The sequence below is a fragment of the Balaenoptera musculus genome, chromosome 9, assembly GCF_009873245.2.
Source record: "Balaenoptera musculus isolate JJ_BM4_2016_0621 chromosome 9, mBalMus1.pri.v3, whole genome shotgun sequence".
Taxonomy (NCBI): Eukaryota; Metazoa; Chordata; class Mammalia; order Artiodactyla; family Balaenopteridae; genus Balaenoptera; species Balaenoptera musculus.
In genome coordinates this window covers 61,012,562-61,032,986 of record NC_045793.1, presented here as the reverse complement: position 1 = coordinate 61,032,986, position 20,425 = coordinate 61,012,562, and the positions used below count along the sequence as shown (strand labels likewise).

General features: G+C 36.6%; 1 protein-coding gene across 2 annotated transcripts in view; it reads left to right on the top strand.

Moving 5' to 3' along the window:
• SEM1 (SEM1 26S proteasome complex subunit) overlaps positions 1–20,207 on the top strand; it is a 40,824-nt gene extending 20,617 nt beyond the window's left edge. The window contains exon 3 of one of the 2 annotated variants that reach the window (XM_036863092.1): positions 20,088–20,207. In XM_036863092.1, coding sequence (XP_036718987.1) covers positions 20,088–20,160 — 73 coding nt within the window. In that variant the 3' untranslated portion in view covers positions 20,161–20,207. Of the gene's footprint in view, positions 1–2,815; positions 3,011–20,087 lie in introns of those variants that run through there. The other variant, XM_036863093.1, reaches the window with a different exon arrangement.
• Positions 20,208–20,425: the final 218 nt, after the last annotated feature.

Sequence of the window (20,425 nt, the reverse complement as noted above, 5' to 3'; positions counted from 1 at the left end):
GTTGTGAGTTTTTCTTTTTTAAACAAAGTTTTTGATGTATCATTAGTGCTGTCAAGTAGAACTTACTGTAGTTATGGAAATGTTCTATAAGCTGCACTATCCAGTACAGAAGCCACTAGTCACATGTGGCTGTTAAGCACATGAAATGTGGCCAGCACAGCTGATAAACTGAATTTTTAATTTTATTTAATTTTAGTAAATAGCCACATCTGATTACCATATTGGACAAGGCAACCTCAGATAACATTTATATTCTTGCTTTTAAAAACTGTCTTAACAAGTCTCCTGCAAAGATGTTCTTTTCAGTCTTTGTAAAATGCATCGAGGCCCTTAATGTGGTATTATAAACCATGGTAAAGAACATGTCTTGTTTCATTATTTTGGCCGTGCCGCACTCGGCTTTCGGGATCTTAGTTCCCCTACCAGGGATTGAACCCGGACCCGGGCAGTGAAAGTGCTGAGTCCTAACCACTGGATCGCCAGGGAATTCCCAAAACATGTTTTATTGTTTTCTCATATGATTGAGTCCTAATTCCATCTAAATTTAGAGAGGCAGTTTATACTCTAGAGTCAGTCAGATTCACTGAGTTCCAGCCCCTGTCTGCCTCTTACTTAGCTGTATGGCCTTGCCAAGGACTTAGCCTTAAACTTTCCATGTTTCTCTTTCAGTGTAATTTACCTTCAACAAGTAGAAGTACAAAGAAGGCCAGCAATGTTTCCATATAACTAAAGATCATTCTGTTTTTACTGCTTTTGAAACATTTGTTTATGTACGTATCAGTAGAAATAGGATTATGAGATTTTTTTGACCTGTATCACATTTTACATAAAAATTCCCAAAGGCCAATAATTCCTGGTTTACCATGTCAGATATAGCCAGTGTCACATAGCAGAGTAGTTTCTTGGATAATAAGAGTTCTGAAACCTACTAGTGGCTGTTAGTCTTCTTCTTGTTTTGTTGTAAAAGGAATGCTGCTGTTTTTGTTTCAAATAGTGTATATTCACTATGTGTGCCCTATGATATCTTTCCAATTGTGCTGGATTTCTTTACTTTTTCATCTCTGTTGGATTTTTCCATTCAACAGGCTCATGATATTAGTGTTTTTGTATTGTTTTGTACTTAGTGGTGTTCATTTATTTTCCTTTTGGTTTCTTACAAGTCCTAAATTCTACCAAAGAACTTTTCATCTTTTCTAAGAATTTAGCTAATTGAGAAATATCTCATACTCTCCTTTGTGTTTGTAAACAATTTATAAATGTAATTGGTCACCACCTCCTGTCATGAAGGCAAACAGAGACACAAACTCGGATGGATTTGGTGACTTATTACCTAAATCTTAGGTTGAATTTTGGGGTTTTTTGTTGTAAAATAAGAGAAAATGAATAATCTACAATGATTTTGTTAAAGGCAGCAGAAGTATTGTTTAAGAAAGTTTAAAATTACCTCCATTTTAAATAGGAAACATATGAAGGACAGGTATTATAATCTTTAATTTCCTGGGGAGGAGAGGACAAAGGAAGCATTTTAGTTAAATTTAGCAAAGGAGGCGGTAGAGTCAGAAACTTGTGCTGATCTCTTGACTCCTAATCCAGTGTTTTACCACCAGCGCATACTGTCCTCTACACCTGAGCAGAAGACAAAGATGATTCATATGAATAAGCTCTGGCCTTAATATTATTCATGGACTTTAGGTCAGTATTTGTATTATAAATATCTAAAAATTTTAAGGAAGTGAAGGAGTTTGGGGAAATGAGTAATAAATATTATACATTGTTCTTACCATGTATTTTTTGCATCGCATTTACATTGGATAGTGTGTTAGTGTCTAAGCGAAATTATACTTGAGAACAAATGTCTTTTTATCTTAGATGTAACGATGTAATCATGCTTAACATTTGTACAATTTTATCATAGGTTGGTCCTCACATAATTTTATTGTGAACTTTTATAAAATCAGAATTGTGGCAGAAAAGTTGCTGGTGATATTTGGAATGGTAGTTTAAATAACTGATATTGATTACAGGGCTAAACCTTTTTGTGCAAATGTTTATACAAGGCAGATCAACAATTGCAGTTGACATTCTCAAAGTATGACTGAAATTTCAGGTTGAAAAAATTACTTAAAATTATAAGAAGTTTCTTTTTAAAGTGTTTATATTTATGCCAGTATACATTTTTGAGATTTTTATCCACATTTAAAGTTAGGAAAGTAAAGTCTTGTTTAATATTTTATAACTTATTTATTATATTTAGTCTACATATATTTAATACAGAATAATTCTCACACACCCTTAAATTTGATTAATAATTTTTGTTTTGTTTAAGGCAGTATATATGTCAATATGAAAAGCGATCTGTTTGTTGTTTATGTGTAAATAACAGTATTATAATTATAAAATCTCTGAAAGTTTGATAGCAGTGTCTAGTGTTCTTAGCCATATGGTTAATGATTCTTGAAATTTATGTTTAAATATTTATTATGAACAGAATAATTGTACAGTATTTGGAAAATATCAATAATTCCCTCACATTTCTTCCATAAATAGATTTATCAGAAAAATAAGGAATATAAAACATAACTTTACTAATGGGAAAACCAAATTTTATTAGCATTATGTTGATTCACATCCAGTTTCCTTCTAATATAGATTTCTTTTTAGGAACTAAAGTAAAGCTATTTTGTAGTATTTTAAATTGATGTTTAGGCTTATTAGCTCAATTATTTATTAATTGTGTTATTTCTAAAAATCATCTGTTTCTTTAAATTATCATGAAGAATGTCTAGTGATGTTGTTCTTTTGTGTTTCTTTATAGAGCTGAACTAGAGAAACATGGTTATAAGATGGAGACATCATAGCATCCAGAAGTGCTGAAGCAACCTAAACTTGAACTGTTTACTAAATTCTAGAGCAGAGAACCCAGGATGGGACACTTAAAAAATGTTTATTTCATTACCTCCTTGGATTTATTTTTGTTTTTGTAACACAAAAAATAAATGTTTTGATCTAATATTGGTTTGGTTCAGAAGTCTTGATCTTTTGACTCTCATCATTAATTTTCTCATACTATTTGTGATTTTTCCAGAGCTTTATTATAGACAGCAAAATTTCCTATTAATGAATTTTTTTTTTTTAATGTTAACTGAGGCTCCAAGAGGTTAAATGATTTGAGGCCAGAATTCATCTGATTCCAAATTCAGTACTTTTCTTAAACCACGTAGACTAAATGTTGGTCTTATTTATAAGGTATTCCTTTTAAGTTACATTTAACCTTAATTTCATCTGTATTTTGAAAGCTTAGACATTTACTGACATTTCTAAGGTGACCCTTCAAAACCTGTGTTTTTAAAATATTAATCATTTTAAATTGCTGTAATTAGTTCCTAAGCCATTAATAATATTAATAGTTGATAAAGTATTATTAGTTGTTAAAATCCAGAGTGGTTTGATCACACTTCTAAGAATGATGTCTCTGTCAAAACTGGGTAAGTGGGCTCAAGATGCTTTGTTAACATGTGCATATTCTCAGATACTACAGAACAGATTCATTTAGTACAATTAAGTTTCTGCACAGTGATTACTGTTTCCACATCTACTTTTGTGAAGGGGGAGATTTAATTTGATTGGTAAAGGATTCTTATAAGACTTAGAATGGAGCTAATATATACAGTTTTAATTTGGAATATTTTCAAACTTGAATGTGTTACTTATTTAGAAGTAGAATCATTGGTACTGTGGAGTAATTTAAAATCTAAAAGTTATGTAACATGATGTAGTATTGACACCAAAATAGGAGTTGGGCACCTGAAATATAATTTAAGGTATGCCTCGAAATGATTTTGAACATAAGTAAGTTTTCTCCTATTAAGACAAACATGAATCTGCCTTGCCTACTAGATGGAACTACTGGATGATCAGATGGAATAAAGAATAAGAAAGAACTTTGAAAATTATAAAAAAAAAAAACTTATTTTTTAAATCATATAATGAAGCACAGGCAGCCATACTAATGTAGCATTTGAAGAAATATTCTGATGTATATTTTCTCACTATTCTGGTAAGCGGTTTACAAGGGCATTGTTAGACCCCATACCACCTTGACAATGTCAGATTAGTACCCAGAGGGATGGCCACTTCATATAACTTGAATTTAAATTGGTGAGGTACCATTCTGAAACCTCACAGGAATTGGGCAGAGGTTTTAATGGGTTACCTCTAGTTTTTCAGTGTTTTGTTAATAAGTTTTCAAAATTTAGTTTAGGTGGCTTTCTCTGTTAAGGATTGAATACCTGAAAATTGATAGTTGGCATCAAATCAGGATGATGAAGCACATCATTGGTAGGAAGTTAGACTAGCCAGGCAGCTGAAGAAAATTATTTTTATGGGATTTTACAGTTAGTAGATATTCTTCAACTTTTGATCTTCACAGTGAACCTGTGAAGCAGGCAGGAAGGGCCTGTCTATTGTAAACATCTCATGAAATAGAAAACTGGGTCTCACAGAAAATAAGTTAAGAAATGAAAGGGTCCAAGGTTGCATAGCCAACAGTTGTCAGATGTGGATTAGAACCCAGGTTTTTTCCTTTGTAATTTTCCATAATGACTTAATTCAATTTGAATCATTTTGAATTCAAATTGTAGATGTAATAATGGTCAGTATTTTTCATCAGGCCTTAGATTAAAATTGTTGGCCATTGGATGCCATGTCCCTTCATACTGTTCCCACTGAATATTTAATTTAGATGACTATGATAATGAGCCAACTCTCTTTTGAAAGATTGTATAGTGTATTAATAATGCTTTTTTTGTGGCATGTCAAGATGTGCCCTGTATTTTTTAAAGATATCCATATCTTTTTTCTCCCACACTTAACCTTAAGTTGAAAGAAGGAACATCTGCCACCCTTTGGCAGTGAGCTAATAATTTGCACTACTCTCAATCCACCCACATATATGACATTGAAGAGTTGGACTAGAGTTTTCTAGCTACCTTAATGGCTCCTGTTTTACTCCACTTTTAAATCTTGGTATGGGTCCAGACTCTGCCCTAGGTCCACTTCTTGCTCTATCCATATACTCTCTTTAGTAATCTCGTCTGGTCTCAGTTGCTTAAAACAAACAAACTCTGATTTGATTCTCTATTCTCAGTCTTGGCCTCTCCCTGAAACCCCAAACTCATAATCAGCTAACAACTCCATCACCTCTCCAGTGTCTAATGAGTATCTTAAAGACAACTTGCTGAAAACAGAAACCTTGATAATCTTTCTCAAACCTGATCTTTTCTCTAGTCTTTTGCATCGCAGTGGGTGCCCCCTTTTTCCCAATGCTAAAGCCAGCACTGTTAGAACTGTTCTTGAATCCTCTCTTCTCCCAGTATTCAATCCCTTGACAAGCCCTGTCAACTCCATCCCCAAAGAATATCCCATGTATTTAATATCGTTGCCTGCCTCCTCAACGTCTATTTCCCCCTTCCTCTTTTCTAACAAATACTCATATTTCCCCCTCAGGTATCCATCCTTCATTCACATAGGCCATGTGACTCAAGGCGAGCCAACCCCATTCCCAGTTCATCTCCTATACAAATGAATGAATGAGGGATGGACAGGCTTAATAAGTGTGGGCCAATGAAACAATGGGCTAGAGTCAAATGGCAAAGAGGAATTCTGGCTCTTGAAATAGCACATAAAGTGAGGCTCTCTCTCTGTATATGAATAAGGGAGCACCTAGTCTCAATTGCTAGTGGCAGTCGTCTAACAACCATTCCAGTTTGAGGGTTAAAATGATTAGAAAATCTGGAAGAACATGGTTCTATGATGTCATCATTGAACCTGCTCTAGCACTAGGCTTCCTGAAAATAAGCCTATGAATTTCGTTATTTAAGACATCTTAGGTTGGGTATTTGGTTTCTTAGCATATCCAGAATCTTATCTACTTCCTCTTACTAATGTCTTAGTCTAAACCACCACCATCGTTGACTAGGATTTTCTGCAATGATCTCCTAACTGATCTCTGCTGCTACTTTCTCTGCCCTATAGTCTTGTGGGAAAAACAGAGGAATCTTGTTAAAATTTAGATCCTGTCACCCCTTAAATGCCATCAAGGGCTTCTTAAAGCAGCATAAAATCTGAAGAATAAGTAAAAGATCACCTATGCAGAAAATGATTACATGTAGTTGCTTGAACATGCCCAGGGACCTTTGTACCAGTTGTTCCCTGCAATGCTTGCCTTCTTCATCCTCACAAGTCAGGCCTTCCCTAGTCACTCAGTCTAAGGTATCCACCTAGTCGATCCATAAGAGGTTACCAGGAAAAAAATGCTCTTCAATAATACTTGATTTTTCCATTAATGTTGCAATGCTAATGTTCAGAAAAGTATGTTTTCAGAAAGTAGTGGTGAATGATGACCAGAATATTGACTTGGTTTTACTCTCGCTGTAGTTGTCTTGGGAGGCTGATGGACTGCCAAAAAGGTTAATGCAGGATAAATTTCATTTTATGGTAGATATGGTTTGAATCCACTTGTCAGGTTGAATCACTATATTGTTATTCCTTTTGTTCCACAGATGTCATGGAATTAAATGAAGTTTATACTTCTGCCCTTTTTGTTACCCTTTGGCTACCGTTTATTATTCAGCAATTATTAGAACAATATCAGTAATGGCAATAAGGTAGGATGACATTTTAGAGTAAGGTAACTATTAAATAGTCTTATAGTTTTTTCCCAATGAAGATAATATTTAGAGTTATAGGAAGGACCATTGCTAACATTGTAGTTGTACACAGAAAATTTAAAACTATCTAGATTGTTATCTGCACCTGAGCCAGCATACCTTTATTTACAATGTAATACTGTATATTTTTCCTCTTGGTTATTGTTTTTATTCTTTGGTTAGTTTGTTTTATTATTGGTCTCCTGTTTTAGGTTGTGAATTCTTTAAAGGTAGAACCCCTTTTGTATTCATCTTAATACCTCCTTGTCTTAGTTTGGGTTCTCTCGGAGGCAGACCTAGAGATAAGGATTTGAATGTGAGTAGTTTATTACAGAGGTCACAGGGGAATTGGGAGAGTGAGGCAAGAAATGGAGGGAAGCTAATAAAGTGTATATCAAGCAAGTTACAACCTTAATTCTACCTGGGAATTCTGGGAGGCCGTTTACAACATACCACAGTTACTTGAACCAAGGGGCTAGTGGGCCAGGGTATTTACCAACTCCAGTCAGTCATTGGTTGAGGGTGAGTCTGAGAGAGGGAAATTGTTAATTCTCCAGTAACTTATGGTTTGGCCCATGTGCATGGAGAGTTCATTTCTGGCTGCCAGGGAAAAACTTCAGGCAGAATCACAGCTGCTGACAGTTGGAAGTGAGGCTGTCCTCCCTGGAAATGGTAAGTGATGAATGAATAAGGGCAGGGCACTGACAACATCTGCACATCCCTAGGCTATACTTGATGTGTCTTAAATATTTACTATAAAGTAAATCTTGAAACCATTGATTAGGAGATCAGAAGAAGCATTGGCAGAATCAGCATAGACCAGGAAGTAGAGTAGAGATATCTTTTAATAATGAGAGATGACTTTTGCCTTTCTTCTTGGTTATCAGACACAAATCCATATACTAAGTCATGTCATCTAATTGGTTGTACCAATTCAAAACTTGTATCCTGCTACAAGAGGTCATTAGGATCACCAATGACAATGAAATATACTTTTAATTGTTACCTGCAGGGAAAATGTCCTGCAGAAAAATTTTCATAACTTTTTGCTTTGACCAAAATAACGACATCATTGAAGTTCAGTAACTACTCAATAAATTGATCACATGAATCGTGTTTATATTTTCAAGATTAATCTCTTAAGGTAAAATAATATGCTTTTATCTACATTAGTGTTCATAAGTAAATAAAGATGACTTTAATAAGGATGTTTGAATTTTGCAAACCTCATACTCAAAGGCTCATGGTTGGCATTTTGTGTAGAAACCTATGGTCCAAGTTAATAGGAAGTATCTTAATGATGTTGATTATGATATTTCTAAGTAGAGGAATGGACAAAACACTGATGTTATGAGAAGAGAAATTGCTTTTCTTTGTTAAGGCTAAGAAGGTCACTATCATTAACCACAAAGTTGACAATTTATGTTTGTATCATTTAATATTTGTCAATAGTTTCCCCTTTGGTGATTAAAAAAAGGGCAGATGCTAAATTATGTTGGCTTCGGAGACATATGTATCTTTCTTCTGAAGCAGGACTGTAGGAAAAAATTATACAGGAGAAAGATGTCTTGCTGAAATATATCAAAATTATAAGCAAAATTTTAAATGCTATTTATATATTGGAGAGTTTTCATATTTTACAATTTAGCTTGTTAAATAAGTGTAGTAAAATGTTTTGGAAGCTGTATTTTCACTCTGACACAATAGTCTTCGTCTATACATTACTAGTTGTCAGTAGTGTAGGGGATTAATTGCTGTTTGATTTTATTTTTCAAATTAAAATTACTTGTTGATAGACTAACAAATTGTCTAAGTCTTTTTAAAAGCCACTGGAAGAGAGCGTATATACTTTTCCTTTTCCATGGGAAATTTTTTTTCTTAATTTTTCCTGTCTGAATGAAATTGGTTATCTTGTTTTTAGAACTATCATAAGGTACAGAAAAATATAGGGATATTCAGTCAGGAATTAGATGAGTGATGTCAAATGGTGTTCCCAGGAGCCTGTGGGAGAAGGTGTGAGGATGGGGATCCACACATCCCTCTTTGTTTCAGTGGTAGTTTTTTGACCTTTATTTGTTTTAGACATTGGGATTCAGTGTAAGATTTTACTTGAAAAATTGATTCCACTGCCTTTCTTTTAACGTTTGATAACAGAGATCTACATTTTCTACAATATTGGCAATTTCTCCTAAATACTACCAAGTAAGTTAGGTTTTACTTTCTGTCCAGATTCAGGGTGGAGCCACTTCATACTGTGAAAATTATAAGCATTTTTTTCTAAGTTTGCTGAGTTTCTGTCATCTATATATTTGTGACTATGATGTTAGGCTTATGGAATTGGACAGATTCTTAAAGAGCATGTACCTCTATCACTTCATTTTACAGATGAAGATATAAACCCAAAGTGGTTGTGACAAGTCCCCAAGGTCACATTGGGCAGAAGCAAGAAAAGATTATATTCCATTATTCTTTCTACTGCATTGAACTTTCTCTTTTAGAGGTTCTGTTTCATCAAATCTTGAATAAGAAGTATTTGTTAAAATTGGGAAATATTAATGGCATACAGGAAAGGATGAGAACAAATAACATTGCAAAAGAAGTTAATCCATTAAAAAAATATTTATTGAGGAGCTACCATGCCTCAGGTACTGTTACTTACTGAAACAAGGCTGTTAACTTAACATATGAAAAATCTACATGTGTTCTATGCAGTATGTGGTGTTAATGTAAGTTAAGCAGATGACTCCTGGCCTTGAGGGCTAAAATAATTTCCATTTTTAATACCATATTGGACATTGGTTTCATCTTGGCCACCTAGGATACCTTGCCCTTTGTGTTAATAACAACACCCAGATTTCCTTATGGGTAATTAACACCACCACCTCCCTACTCCAACCATCCCCCCCGCCCGACCCCGCCTTTGGAGGGCCAAAAATCAAGTTCATCCATCCAGCCCTAACCAAAGGGGTGGAAAGCATATGGCCAGTTCTAGGCCAATTAAACTCTTTTTCCTGGGACCTTCTATCTCCGAGAGATACAAACATGGGGAAACTGTCAGAATTCATTCAGTCTTGACCACTGAATAGTTCCCATTTCGGAGATCCTCTCCTTGCCAGAGCATCTTAGATTCTATCCTTCTCAAGGCTAGCATTTCAGCCTCATCTTTGATTCTCATAACTCTCGTGTTCTTTCACTGAATTCCCTTAAGCTTACGTTAATTAAAGTTGGTTTCTCTCACTTACACTGATACCTTTCTGCAATTCTTTATTGGACATGAAACACAAACTATTAGAGAAGAATGGGAACTATGAATAGTTAGGTTCTTTGTCTCAAGTCCAAAACCTGAGTCATTGTACCAAGAAATGACAACCCTAATCCCCCCCACTCCCTGCAATAAACCTTGTAGCTCTTTGTTATATTAACAAGCTTGGTATCAGGAGACCTGTTGCACAATAAAGATAATTCCCTTCTCTAACTTATCTTCTCCCATTTAAAGGCTGATTCCTAAGGAGTGGTACTGGGCCTCTTAGGGCTGTGAAGCACTGTCATCCTTTTCCCAGCCTTCATTTTCATCTGTTAAAGTACCATCGCACCAGCCCTCTGCTGAGTGCTGTTGACCTTGCTCGCTGATTACTTTTAGTGATTCCCTTCAATGATTGATGAGATGACTGGACAGTAATGAAAACAGAGCTGATTCACTTTATTTTAGCAGGATTAAAGCCTGAAAACAAATCTAATTTTCTTTTATGGGGAGGGGAAATAGGAACAAAAGATTTTCATCAATGTCTTAAAGTAACATGAAAGGAAGACTGGAGGACTTAATATGGTAAAAGGAAACTTTGTAAAGGAAAGGAAGCATAACTGTTAGATTCCTAACGGAAGGAGTGGTGGTTCTCTAATTTCCTTTTTAACAGTAAATGCCATTCACATGCTAGGCATGTATATATACTAGTTCACAGACCCTCCGGATAAGTTTGTGATCTAAACTGGGAGAAAAAGACATGTGGGAGAAATAAAAGTCATGGAAAAATTGAAGAGATTATAATGGAGCTTTGGTCAGCATAATTTGAGATCTTTCCCTTTCCATGATCTCTCTATGAAATCGGGAAAATCTAGCTTATAGGAAATTAAGATATGTAGAAAGTTCTTGAGTTCTTTGAGTTGTTTTTCTGCCAGTGGTGATGAATATAAAGGGTTAACTATTAAAAACTATATTGTAGCACAGAATGTTAGATATTTGTACATATTTTTAAAGTTAAAATTCTAATCCTTTTAATACTTGTATGCAAGTTACAGGTACCTGTGACTATGGTAGGCCCTATCATAGAAGGATGGACTACTGCAAGAACACTTCTCATTTCAAATTTTCCTTGCGGGAATAAATAGGTGGTTCAATCTGTAGGTAGAGAAAAAAGCAGCAGAATAGCCCAATGCGATATCATTGCATTACTGTAATCACAGTTTACTAGTATGACTTAATCACTAGGCCTCTGTTTTATAACTGAAAAAGATAGATGTATCAGTCAGGGGCAGGGCCACTGCCTGTCTATACCGTGCCTCTGTGGAAATTGGAAAATGCCACTCTCCTCCAGTAGAATGTAGCCCCTTGGCAAGTGGAGCACAGGCTGGATTTCAGCTTTCCTGGTTTCTTTTGATGGGTTCTCTTATACAAAGTACTACCTACATAGCTATACATAATAGCCCTGGTTTGACTTTTTGGTTGTGTGCAACAGAGACTAACCCCAAATATTTTAAGCCAAAGGAGAATTTACTGGCAGGATATTGGGGGCTGCAGAAATCTGAGAAAGTGACAAGAGCTAGGGCATCTCTGGCACCAGGAGTTAACCAAGGTTTCAACTCAGGAGCTTCCTGGTCCTTGGGTCCTGAGGGCTGCAATGGATTTGACCTCTGCCTGTACCCTCTTCCTTCGTTTCACTCACTCAGGATTTACCATCCCTGGAGTGGTGTTTGATTGCCTGGCCCCTGGGTATAGCAGGGAGCTCGTGAAGGAGCAGGCTTGCCACTTCTGAAGTGGGAAATGGCAGTGAGAGGTGGCACTTAGTGACCTCCCCCTGAGACTGCACACCATTTGAATTATCCCCAAGGGGAGGCTGGTGTGCTATTAGGAAGGTGGGTATATGTGGAGAGAGTTGGGTGCTGGATAACGACAAAATGATAAATGTATGGTATAGGGCTTAGGTAATAATATCTGCTATTTTTACCTGGGTAAGGTATTATCTAGTCCAAGTTCTGGTACAAAACTGCTGTAAAGACAGTGACATAAAAAGTGTAATAACTAAAGGCACTTAATGTAACTAATTTTCCTGACCCAGTGTTGTAGTGCATGTCCTTTTCTCTGTGTATGGAAGTGATGGCAGAAATGAATAACCCAGGAAAGAAGAATCTCAGGTGAAAATGTGTAGTGAAATACTCAAAAAGTAATGTTGTGAATTCATGATTCCTCTTGGTTCTTTGTAGTCTGCCCCATAGGGCAGAAGACAGTTTTCTTTGAGAAAGAAGAAAGGTCCCAAATTTCTATTATCTCCTTTCTTACAGATAGAAATGCATTTATTTTTTACCTTTTCTTTTCTTTCTCTTTCTCTTTTTTTCCTTCCTTTCTCCATCCCTTCCTCCCTCCCTCCTTTCTTTCTTTCTCCCTTTCTTCATGTTCTTTCTTTTTTTCCTACTCTTTCTACCCTTTCTTCCCTTTCTTTCCTTTCTTTCTGCCATACTCAGAGATAGCAAAGAAGTGCTTGTTATAATCAACAATGTGATCTGCTGGGGGTGGGGTGAGGTGCTGTGTCACTAGGCTCTTATAAGATCCAGAGCCTTCCACGTGACCCTTCCCGGCTCCTCCCTCCTGGTGCTTTTGGACAGGGTTACTAGAATGGGAGAGAGCATAACAGCGATTCTGGTTTTCAGTTCTTACCCATGACACTCTGCTGATTTTCCTCTTAGCTGTGAATGTTTTCATGCCCTTGAGTTTCTTCTGTGTACAAAACTTTTTTGTAGTCAAGTCTTGTACAAATTTCTGGCCCAGCATGTAGTCCAGTGGAATTTGTCTGTCTTCCAGTGCCATTGTCCATATTATGAAACAACAAACTTCCTGCTACTTTATATATACTTCTTTTGATGGATAGATGTTCACTTATTTTTAAAAAAAATACAATAAATAAGTAAATAAAAATTTAAAAAATACAAACACTGTTCTAAGACCTAATGATGTTCTAAGCCTTAGTTTATTTTTCTGTTTTATTGGAAAGTACAACCTAGATGTTCTTATAGATTTCTTGTGTATCTTATAGTCTAGTGGTGGAGACAAGGAAAAAACAAGTGGACAAATGTGTAATTATTAATTACAAATTATGAGGGAAATAATATTAAAGAAAAACAGGGCTCAATATTAAGAATAGTAAGGGTGGTACCTACTTAAGAGAGGATGACTATTAGGCTTCTCTGAGGAACAGATAAGTCATGATCTGAAGATTGACAAGTAACCTATTAGACAGGTGGATGGGGAGGTGGGAGTCAAGGGTGGGGGACGTAAGGTTGGTGTGGGGGTGGGATGTAAGTGGTGTGTATTATTCAGGATGGGCCAGGCTTAAGCTAAGGGAGCAAATCATCATAGCTTAACACTTAAAAGTTTATTTCTTGCTTACATGAAGTATGTTCTGTGAGACAGCTATACACTTGGTGAGTCAGGTCCATCACATGGATTCCGATCTTGACACACGGGTGCCACGTCCTCACCAAAAGGGGGGAGGTTATGCAGTGCTTTTCTCCACTGTTAACAGACCATTGACCCGATCTGAGTTCACAGCCCTACGTAAATGCAAAGAGCTGGTATGCTCAGGAAGGAGTAGAGAGCTGTGCATTGTTGAGCACGAGTCACATCCACCTCAGAGTCTGTGGGAGTGAGTCAGGAGCTAGAACATTCCAGGCAGAGAGAGCAACCTGGAGGAAAGTTTTGAGGTAAGATTATGGTTAGTATACTGCAGTACTATTGAGTCGTAAGAGATCATGCCACCTACTGTAGTTATGTAGAAGATGCACAGTTGAAGAGCGACACCATTTATTGTTTCAGTTACCAGAGTTCAGTGCAACATCATGTCTTTTATATAATAATATGGCTTCCAAACTTTAGAGTCCTAGATGGGAAAGAGATAACTACTAATAATTATTAATCTTATGCTATGTGTGACAAATGTAGCATATGCATTTTCTCATTTAATTGTAAGTACTGTTATTCCATTCTACAGATGAGGAAACAGACAAAAAGAGGCTAAGTAATTTTCTTAAGGTCATACAGCTGGTAAGTGATGGAGCTGGTGTTCAAACCCAGGCAGTCTGACTCAGGGCCTATTTAACTACTAACTCTAATGCAGACTGAAAGTGTTTTCTTGGTCTTGGCCAGAAAGGGCCTTGGTGACGAGATGTCTGACCCTGTAGAAGAGAAAGTGTTATTGCATCTCTCAGGCACAGGACGGAGGACAGGAGAAAGGAATGAGTGTAAGGTGCTAATGAAGTTGTATTATCTTTTGGAGTTAGTGTTTATCCTAAGAAATGAATTTTGGATAGTAAAAAGCCATTACTTTTTTAGCTTAACTAGATATTGTCCTTCTACTGTTGTTGTTGTTCTTTCATACTGAGTGTTTTCGGAAACTTCATCCTGTTGTAGTTGGAGAACCAAAGGTACCCTGTACTGCTCTAGTGCCCAAGTCATAGAGGCACCACCCAGGGGGTGGTAGTACCCATCATCAAAGCATAGAAATGAGGGGGACAAAAATTCAATGGGAGGAAGCTGGAGGTTCTTGAACAACTGCCTTTTCCCACCTTGAGTGTCTCCCCTCAAGGCTAAAACCTAGGTGGGTCTGAGGTTCTCTTAATAATGGAGGTTTTCCCTTCCAAACCTTTGAGTAATTGCCTGACAAATTCCATAACTTGGCACCCAACTGTGACCTTGAGGCAGAGAGGGTACCATTCTTGGTTTCCTGTCCACCATTTTTCTTTCCTTATAGCAAGTGATTCTGGGATAGAAGTGCAAAGTACTGCCTAGAAGCCCTGGGAAGAAACGCTGGTGTGCAGGATATTCAGTAAATAATTTTCAGGGAATTATACTTGAGAAGCCATTGGGTTTCTATTTGTCTTACCTGGAGTCACAGCAAGCTTTCACTCAATGAGGGCGCTGACCTGAGAACCGGTGTGAGCTGTGTAACCAACCAGGAGACAAACGGAGTATTTTGGTTTTCTAAAAGTAAATCCATTTTTATAGAAGATAGCTCTAGGACCAAATTCTCCCTCCTGATATGGGCATCATATGGTAACAATAAGTTTCCCAGTTACAGTGCACACTGTGAATTTAAAGCTTTTAACAATATTGTCCAGCTAGTTAATTTTTTCCATTTAGGAAGGCATGAATTACAATTTTCAGGTTAATTCTGCTCTGTATCCCCATAGCATGTTTTCCCAGCATATTCTATGATGTTTCCTGCCTCTTGGCTTTACTCATGCAGTTTCCCAAGCTGGGATGCCCTTCCTCCTTTCTTCAGTTGGCTAAATCCTGATTACCATTTAGGATTCATTTTAGGGCACTATCCCCTCTTGGAAGCCTTTTTTGGACTCCCACGTTGGGCTCAGTGCCCCTCCTCCAGCTTCCCATTGCACTCAATTCCTTTATCTTATTTTTTAGCTTCATTTAATTGAAATTATCTGCTTTGAGGGTTTTTTCCCCTCCCTTCATTAAAATCTCAAGTCCTCATGGGTGGGGTCTGTCTGTATTCAGCCTTTTCACCTTTAGATATAGTAAAGTCCTTAATAATGTCAGTTGAGCCAAATTAAATGGGCAAAAGCTGGTCATAAGATGTAGTGAGAGTTCCATAATTCATTCATTTCAGCTTTGGAAGTGAGAACTGATTCTATATAGCCACCATTGAAACAAGGGAACCAAAATTAAGCTCCAGCCATCCCAGAGAAGGTAAATAGAAGACACTGAAGCTAGACTTGAATCGTATTGCTGACTTCTAATTCTAACTTGTTTTGAAGCAAGTTGTTTATTCCATGTGTCTTAATTTGCACAACTGCAAAATGACTATATTATATTCACTGAAATCTGTGAGGCCTGCTATTCTTATTGAACCATTGGATATCAACCATTATGAATGCAGCTCATTTTGCCAAAAACATAGCACGTGCAGTTTAATCAATGCAGAAGTGAAGACCAAGAGTCTTGGAACAGTTGTACTGATTTGACATTTTCCTGGAATCGACAAGGAGATATACTTCCATGTGGCAAGCTACTGGATCCCCCCCAACCTCCTCCTTTTTCAAGTTATAAACACTTTGCTCATTGACATTTATTAGAAAGTAACACAAAGCAGATTGCTGGGTTTGCATTCTGTGGACGTTTCATATTTGGCATATTGTAAGCTCTCTGTGTGCCAGGCATGATGGCATTCTTGGAGGTTAAGCTTTTAAATCCTGTTCTACCACTTAATAATTTCATTGACTTAACCTTTATATAGATGAAGTGTATAATTTCCTCAAAGAATACTTCGGTGCCCCATGCTTGCCAAAAGAATACTTCAGGTTGGAAATTCGGTCTGTGATCTGTCAGGTGATGAAACAAAAGGTTTTAACTTAAACACAAACGCTAGGTTGCAAAGGGACCTAGGTCACAAAGGATCCAGATGATTTTGTATTTGGTTACAACATCCTCCATCTCCCTGGCATCTCTATCCTTTCGTCTCTTTTCTGCCATCTGTCAATATACTTGAATGAGGAACTTAATCACATATGCTATCAACAGGTTGGTTTGGGTTTTTTTCCACCTTCTCTTTGATGAGGTGGTAATAAAAGAGTATATCATAAAACAGTATCCAGTTTTACATTGTTTTCAATTTTTTCTCCAGAGCTAAATAGTTTAAGACTAAGGCTGGACCCATTAGTAATTCCAGTATTTGAGTCAAAGAAATCAAATGTTATATTTGATCTAACTTAAAGAGGAAAATAAAATATAATTTTCTTCCATTTTTTTGTTCTTTCTGTTCTATCCATTCTGTGGTGAATTGTATATTTGATTATTAATTGATTTTTATTTATTATTTAAAAAATTGTAGGTTTTGTTATTAATTATAATAATAATACAATTAATTATAGCAAATTACCACATTTGTTTGGAAATTGAACATTTGAAATTAAACAGTATAAGAAATTAACAACAGTATATAAAGTGGCTTTATTTATGAACCTTGGAGTCAGAATCACCTGATTTATTCTGGGCTCAGTTAAGTACTAGCTATGTGGCCTCAGGTGCATTGCTTAATCTTTCTAAGCCTCATCTGTAAAGGGGATATAGGACTATGTAACTTGTGGGGTTATTGTATGATTAATGAGATAATTGTATACAGCATTTAGCAGAGAGCTTGACACTCTGTAAGTGCTCAATAAATGATAATAGTTTTCATTTTTAATATTTATTCTATTTAACTTTGACCACTAAAGTAAAGAGATAAAGTAATGAAATGCAGTTTTTAAAAAACCTACTACTCTATTTTTAAATGTGATTCTCAGGTGGTTTTATAAAAACTGTTTTTATTATACATAGAGAGATATAGCTCCATGAATACAATTATTATTATCTGCAGAAAGTCATCCACTGCTTAGCTTATGTGTCTTGGGTAAAGGCTGCATATTGCTTTTCTATCACGCTTTCTACCAAGTCCATTGTACTAATGTCAACAACTTGGAACGGGATTCAGCAAACTGCAGCCTGCAGACCAAATCTAGTCCCCTGTCTGTTTTTGTGTGGTCTGAGAGCTAAGAATGGTTTGTACATTTTTAAATGGAAAAATTTTTTTTAAAGAATAATATTTTGTGACTTAGGAAAATTATATGAAATTCAAATTTCAGTGACTATAAATAAAGTTTTATTGGAACACAGCCACTCACATTTATTTACATATTGTCTACAACAGCTTTCCATCAGCAGAGTTGAGTGCTTGTTATAGAGACTGCATGACCTGCAAGGCCTAAAATATTTATTATCTGGCCCTTCACAGAAAAAAGTATGTTGACCTCTGACTTCAAATAATAAAAATATATTTATGGATAAATCTTTCAGAATCCAGTCTTCTCAATTTAAAGATTGTATTTTCGTTTGCTAAGGCTGCCATAACAAAGTACCACAAACTGGGTGGCTCAAACAATAGAAATTTATTGTCGCACAGTTCTGGAGACTAGAAGTCTCAAATCAAGGTGTGGGCAGGCCATGCTCTCTCTGAAACCTGTAGGGGAATACTTCCTTTCCTCTTTCTAGCTTCTAATGGTTTGCTCACAGTTTGGTGTTCCTTGGCTTGCAACTACATAAATCCAGTCTCTGCCTTTGTCGTTGCATGACGTTCTCCCTGTGTGTCTGTTTTCAATGACTGTCTTCTAATAAGGACACCAGTCATATTGGATCATACCCTACTCCAGTATGACTTCTGGAGTTATACTTCTTAACTAATCTCATTTGCAAGGGCCCTATTTCCAAATAAGTTCACATTCTGAGGTACTGCGGGTTAGGATTTCAAAATATCTTTTTATGTTTGTAGGGTGGGTTGGTTGGGGAGACACAATTCAACCCGTAACTGTCAGGAAACTAGATTCCAAAAATATAAAGGGATTCCCTCTAAGTCACAAGGAGAGTTAGTGGCAGAACAAAGAAGAGACTTTGAAGTCATACAGACTTGAACCAGAACCTGGAAATCTGGAATTCTAATTAATGAATACTCTTTCCACTACACTATATGGGTTCAAAGTGAATTAATCTCCCATACCTAATGTATATGCAATATAGAACTTTTTTGAGTCCTTTTTAAAACATATACATGTCTTAAATATATATATATATATAAACATTAATAATGAAACATACTATTTAAATTTCTGGACTATTATTGGCTCAAATTCCCAGTACTATAATTAATTTTTATTTATTAACACCAAGAGAGAATGAGTGTGATGAGTTTTTTCTATTTCATGTCAGCTAACCATTCCAGAAAACAGAATGAACTGTATTCATAATCTACATTATGTAGTGACACTTCAATATTCTGCTAAACTGTCAAAGTTTACATTTTTATTCAGAAGTGACATGCATACAAGACAATATTAAAGAGAAAAATCAGTAATGTAAATAATTAAGTTCTTTTAAAAATAACATAATTTTTTTCCTTTCCCAATGGCTATCACTTTTATCAACCATAAAAACTCAAGCTTAAAGTTATTTCTCTCTCAAAGACACTCTAAAAGTAGTATCTGTAGATAGGTTCTCACCGCCAGAGGTCTGTTAATGGTTGTATGCAAGGGGATAATAGAATTTCTCAGTGTTAAAATATCGTTAAAATATGGATTATGGGAAAAAGGATCCCTTTAGAACTAAAAGTAATAGAAACATGGCAAATAAAGAAGTATGTTTGTGTCACACAAGGGCAGGAAGCAGAGTTGGGAAACTTTTCACCAGACCTTGTTTGCCTGTGAATACCAACTATTCTACAGAGTATTTTTCAAACAGTATCAGACGCTTATGCTATGGGGAAGCCAGGGCACTTGAGGTTAAAAAAAGCCACCTGTGTGATTTAGCAATGCTGTCCCCTTGAGCTAAATCCAGGCTTTTTGGTTTAATGTTTTAGAACATGATTCTGCCTCCATCAGCCAGTATTAGGGCAATGGGGTACATGGCTCAGTAACCCTAGATATAAATGCCTCCAAATGAACCTCCAGGTGTAACACTTGGACACTCAAAACATACAGTATTTTAGGATTAAATTACTAGCCTTTGAAGGAAAAAGCTGACAGTAGCTTCGTTACTGCACGGAAAGTTCCAGGTTTAGTGGGCCATAGGGTAATTAATTGTCATAACCTTTGCCTTTGAAGTAGTTGGAAGAAAGAAAAAGTTACCCCATTTAACTGACAGAAAAACTGAGACAAGGGCAGCTAACTTGCTTGTGGTTACCCAGGGAATAGTTGGCTGAGACTCCAAGATTCCTGACTCCACATTCATTGCTGTAACCACCAGACTAAAACCATCTGCCAAAAGCTGTAATTTGGTCTTGAGGCCGTGGCCATAGTTTAGAACCACAGTAGTGAGGGAAACACACTTAAAGGAGGACCTTGAAAATCTTTCAAGGGAATTATGCCTTTTTATCTATGTTGCTTATGCAATGATTGGAATAAATGAGGGTTTGGGCCCCACCACATTTGTGGTTTAGGGTTAGGCTAGGGTCCCTTTCAGGAAACTGGGAAGGTTTGCCTCACCCTCGGGCCCAAGTTTTTAAACCAATTGTGTTGAGTTTATGATGCACAAATCAATGTGTTAACATTGTGCTTTTTATTTGGCAGAAGTCATAACATGGGTTGCCATGGATGTAACAAGATGGGCCAGAGAGGAGAGGATTGGAGACGTGGAAACTGAGAGAGCACACTTCTTGGGACCACACGGCGATCTGGAACGGCCCTGAGGTGGGTGATTTGCAGGGAACTGAATGGGCATACACTTTGCATTGAGAAAATCTTCAGTGTCTCCAGGAGAAGCAGCAGAAGTAGGTTCTGACCGTGGGTACCAGGCTGAAGTTCTGGAAGGCAAGCCTCAGGCATCAAGGAGGTTGGGCTGTTCATCTTTGGGGTTGAGGCTCAAAGAGTGGGTTTCAGTGTCAACATTCAAGTTATTTTTGAAAGAA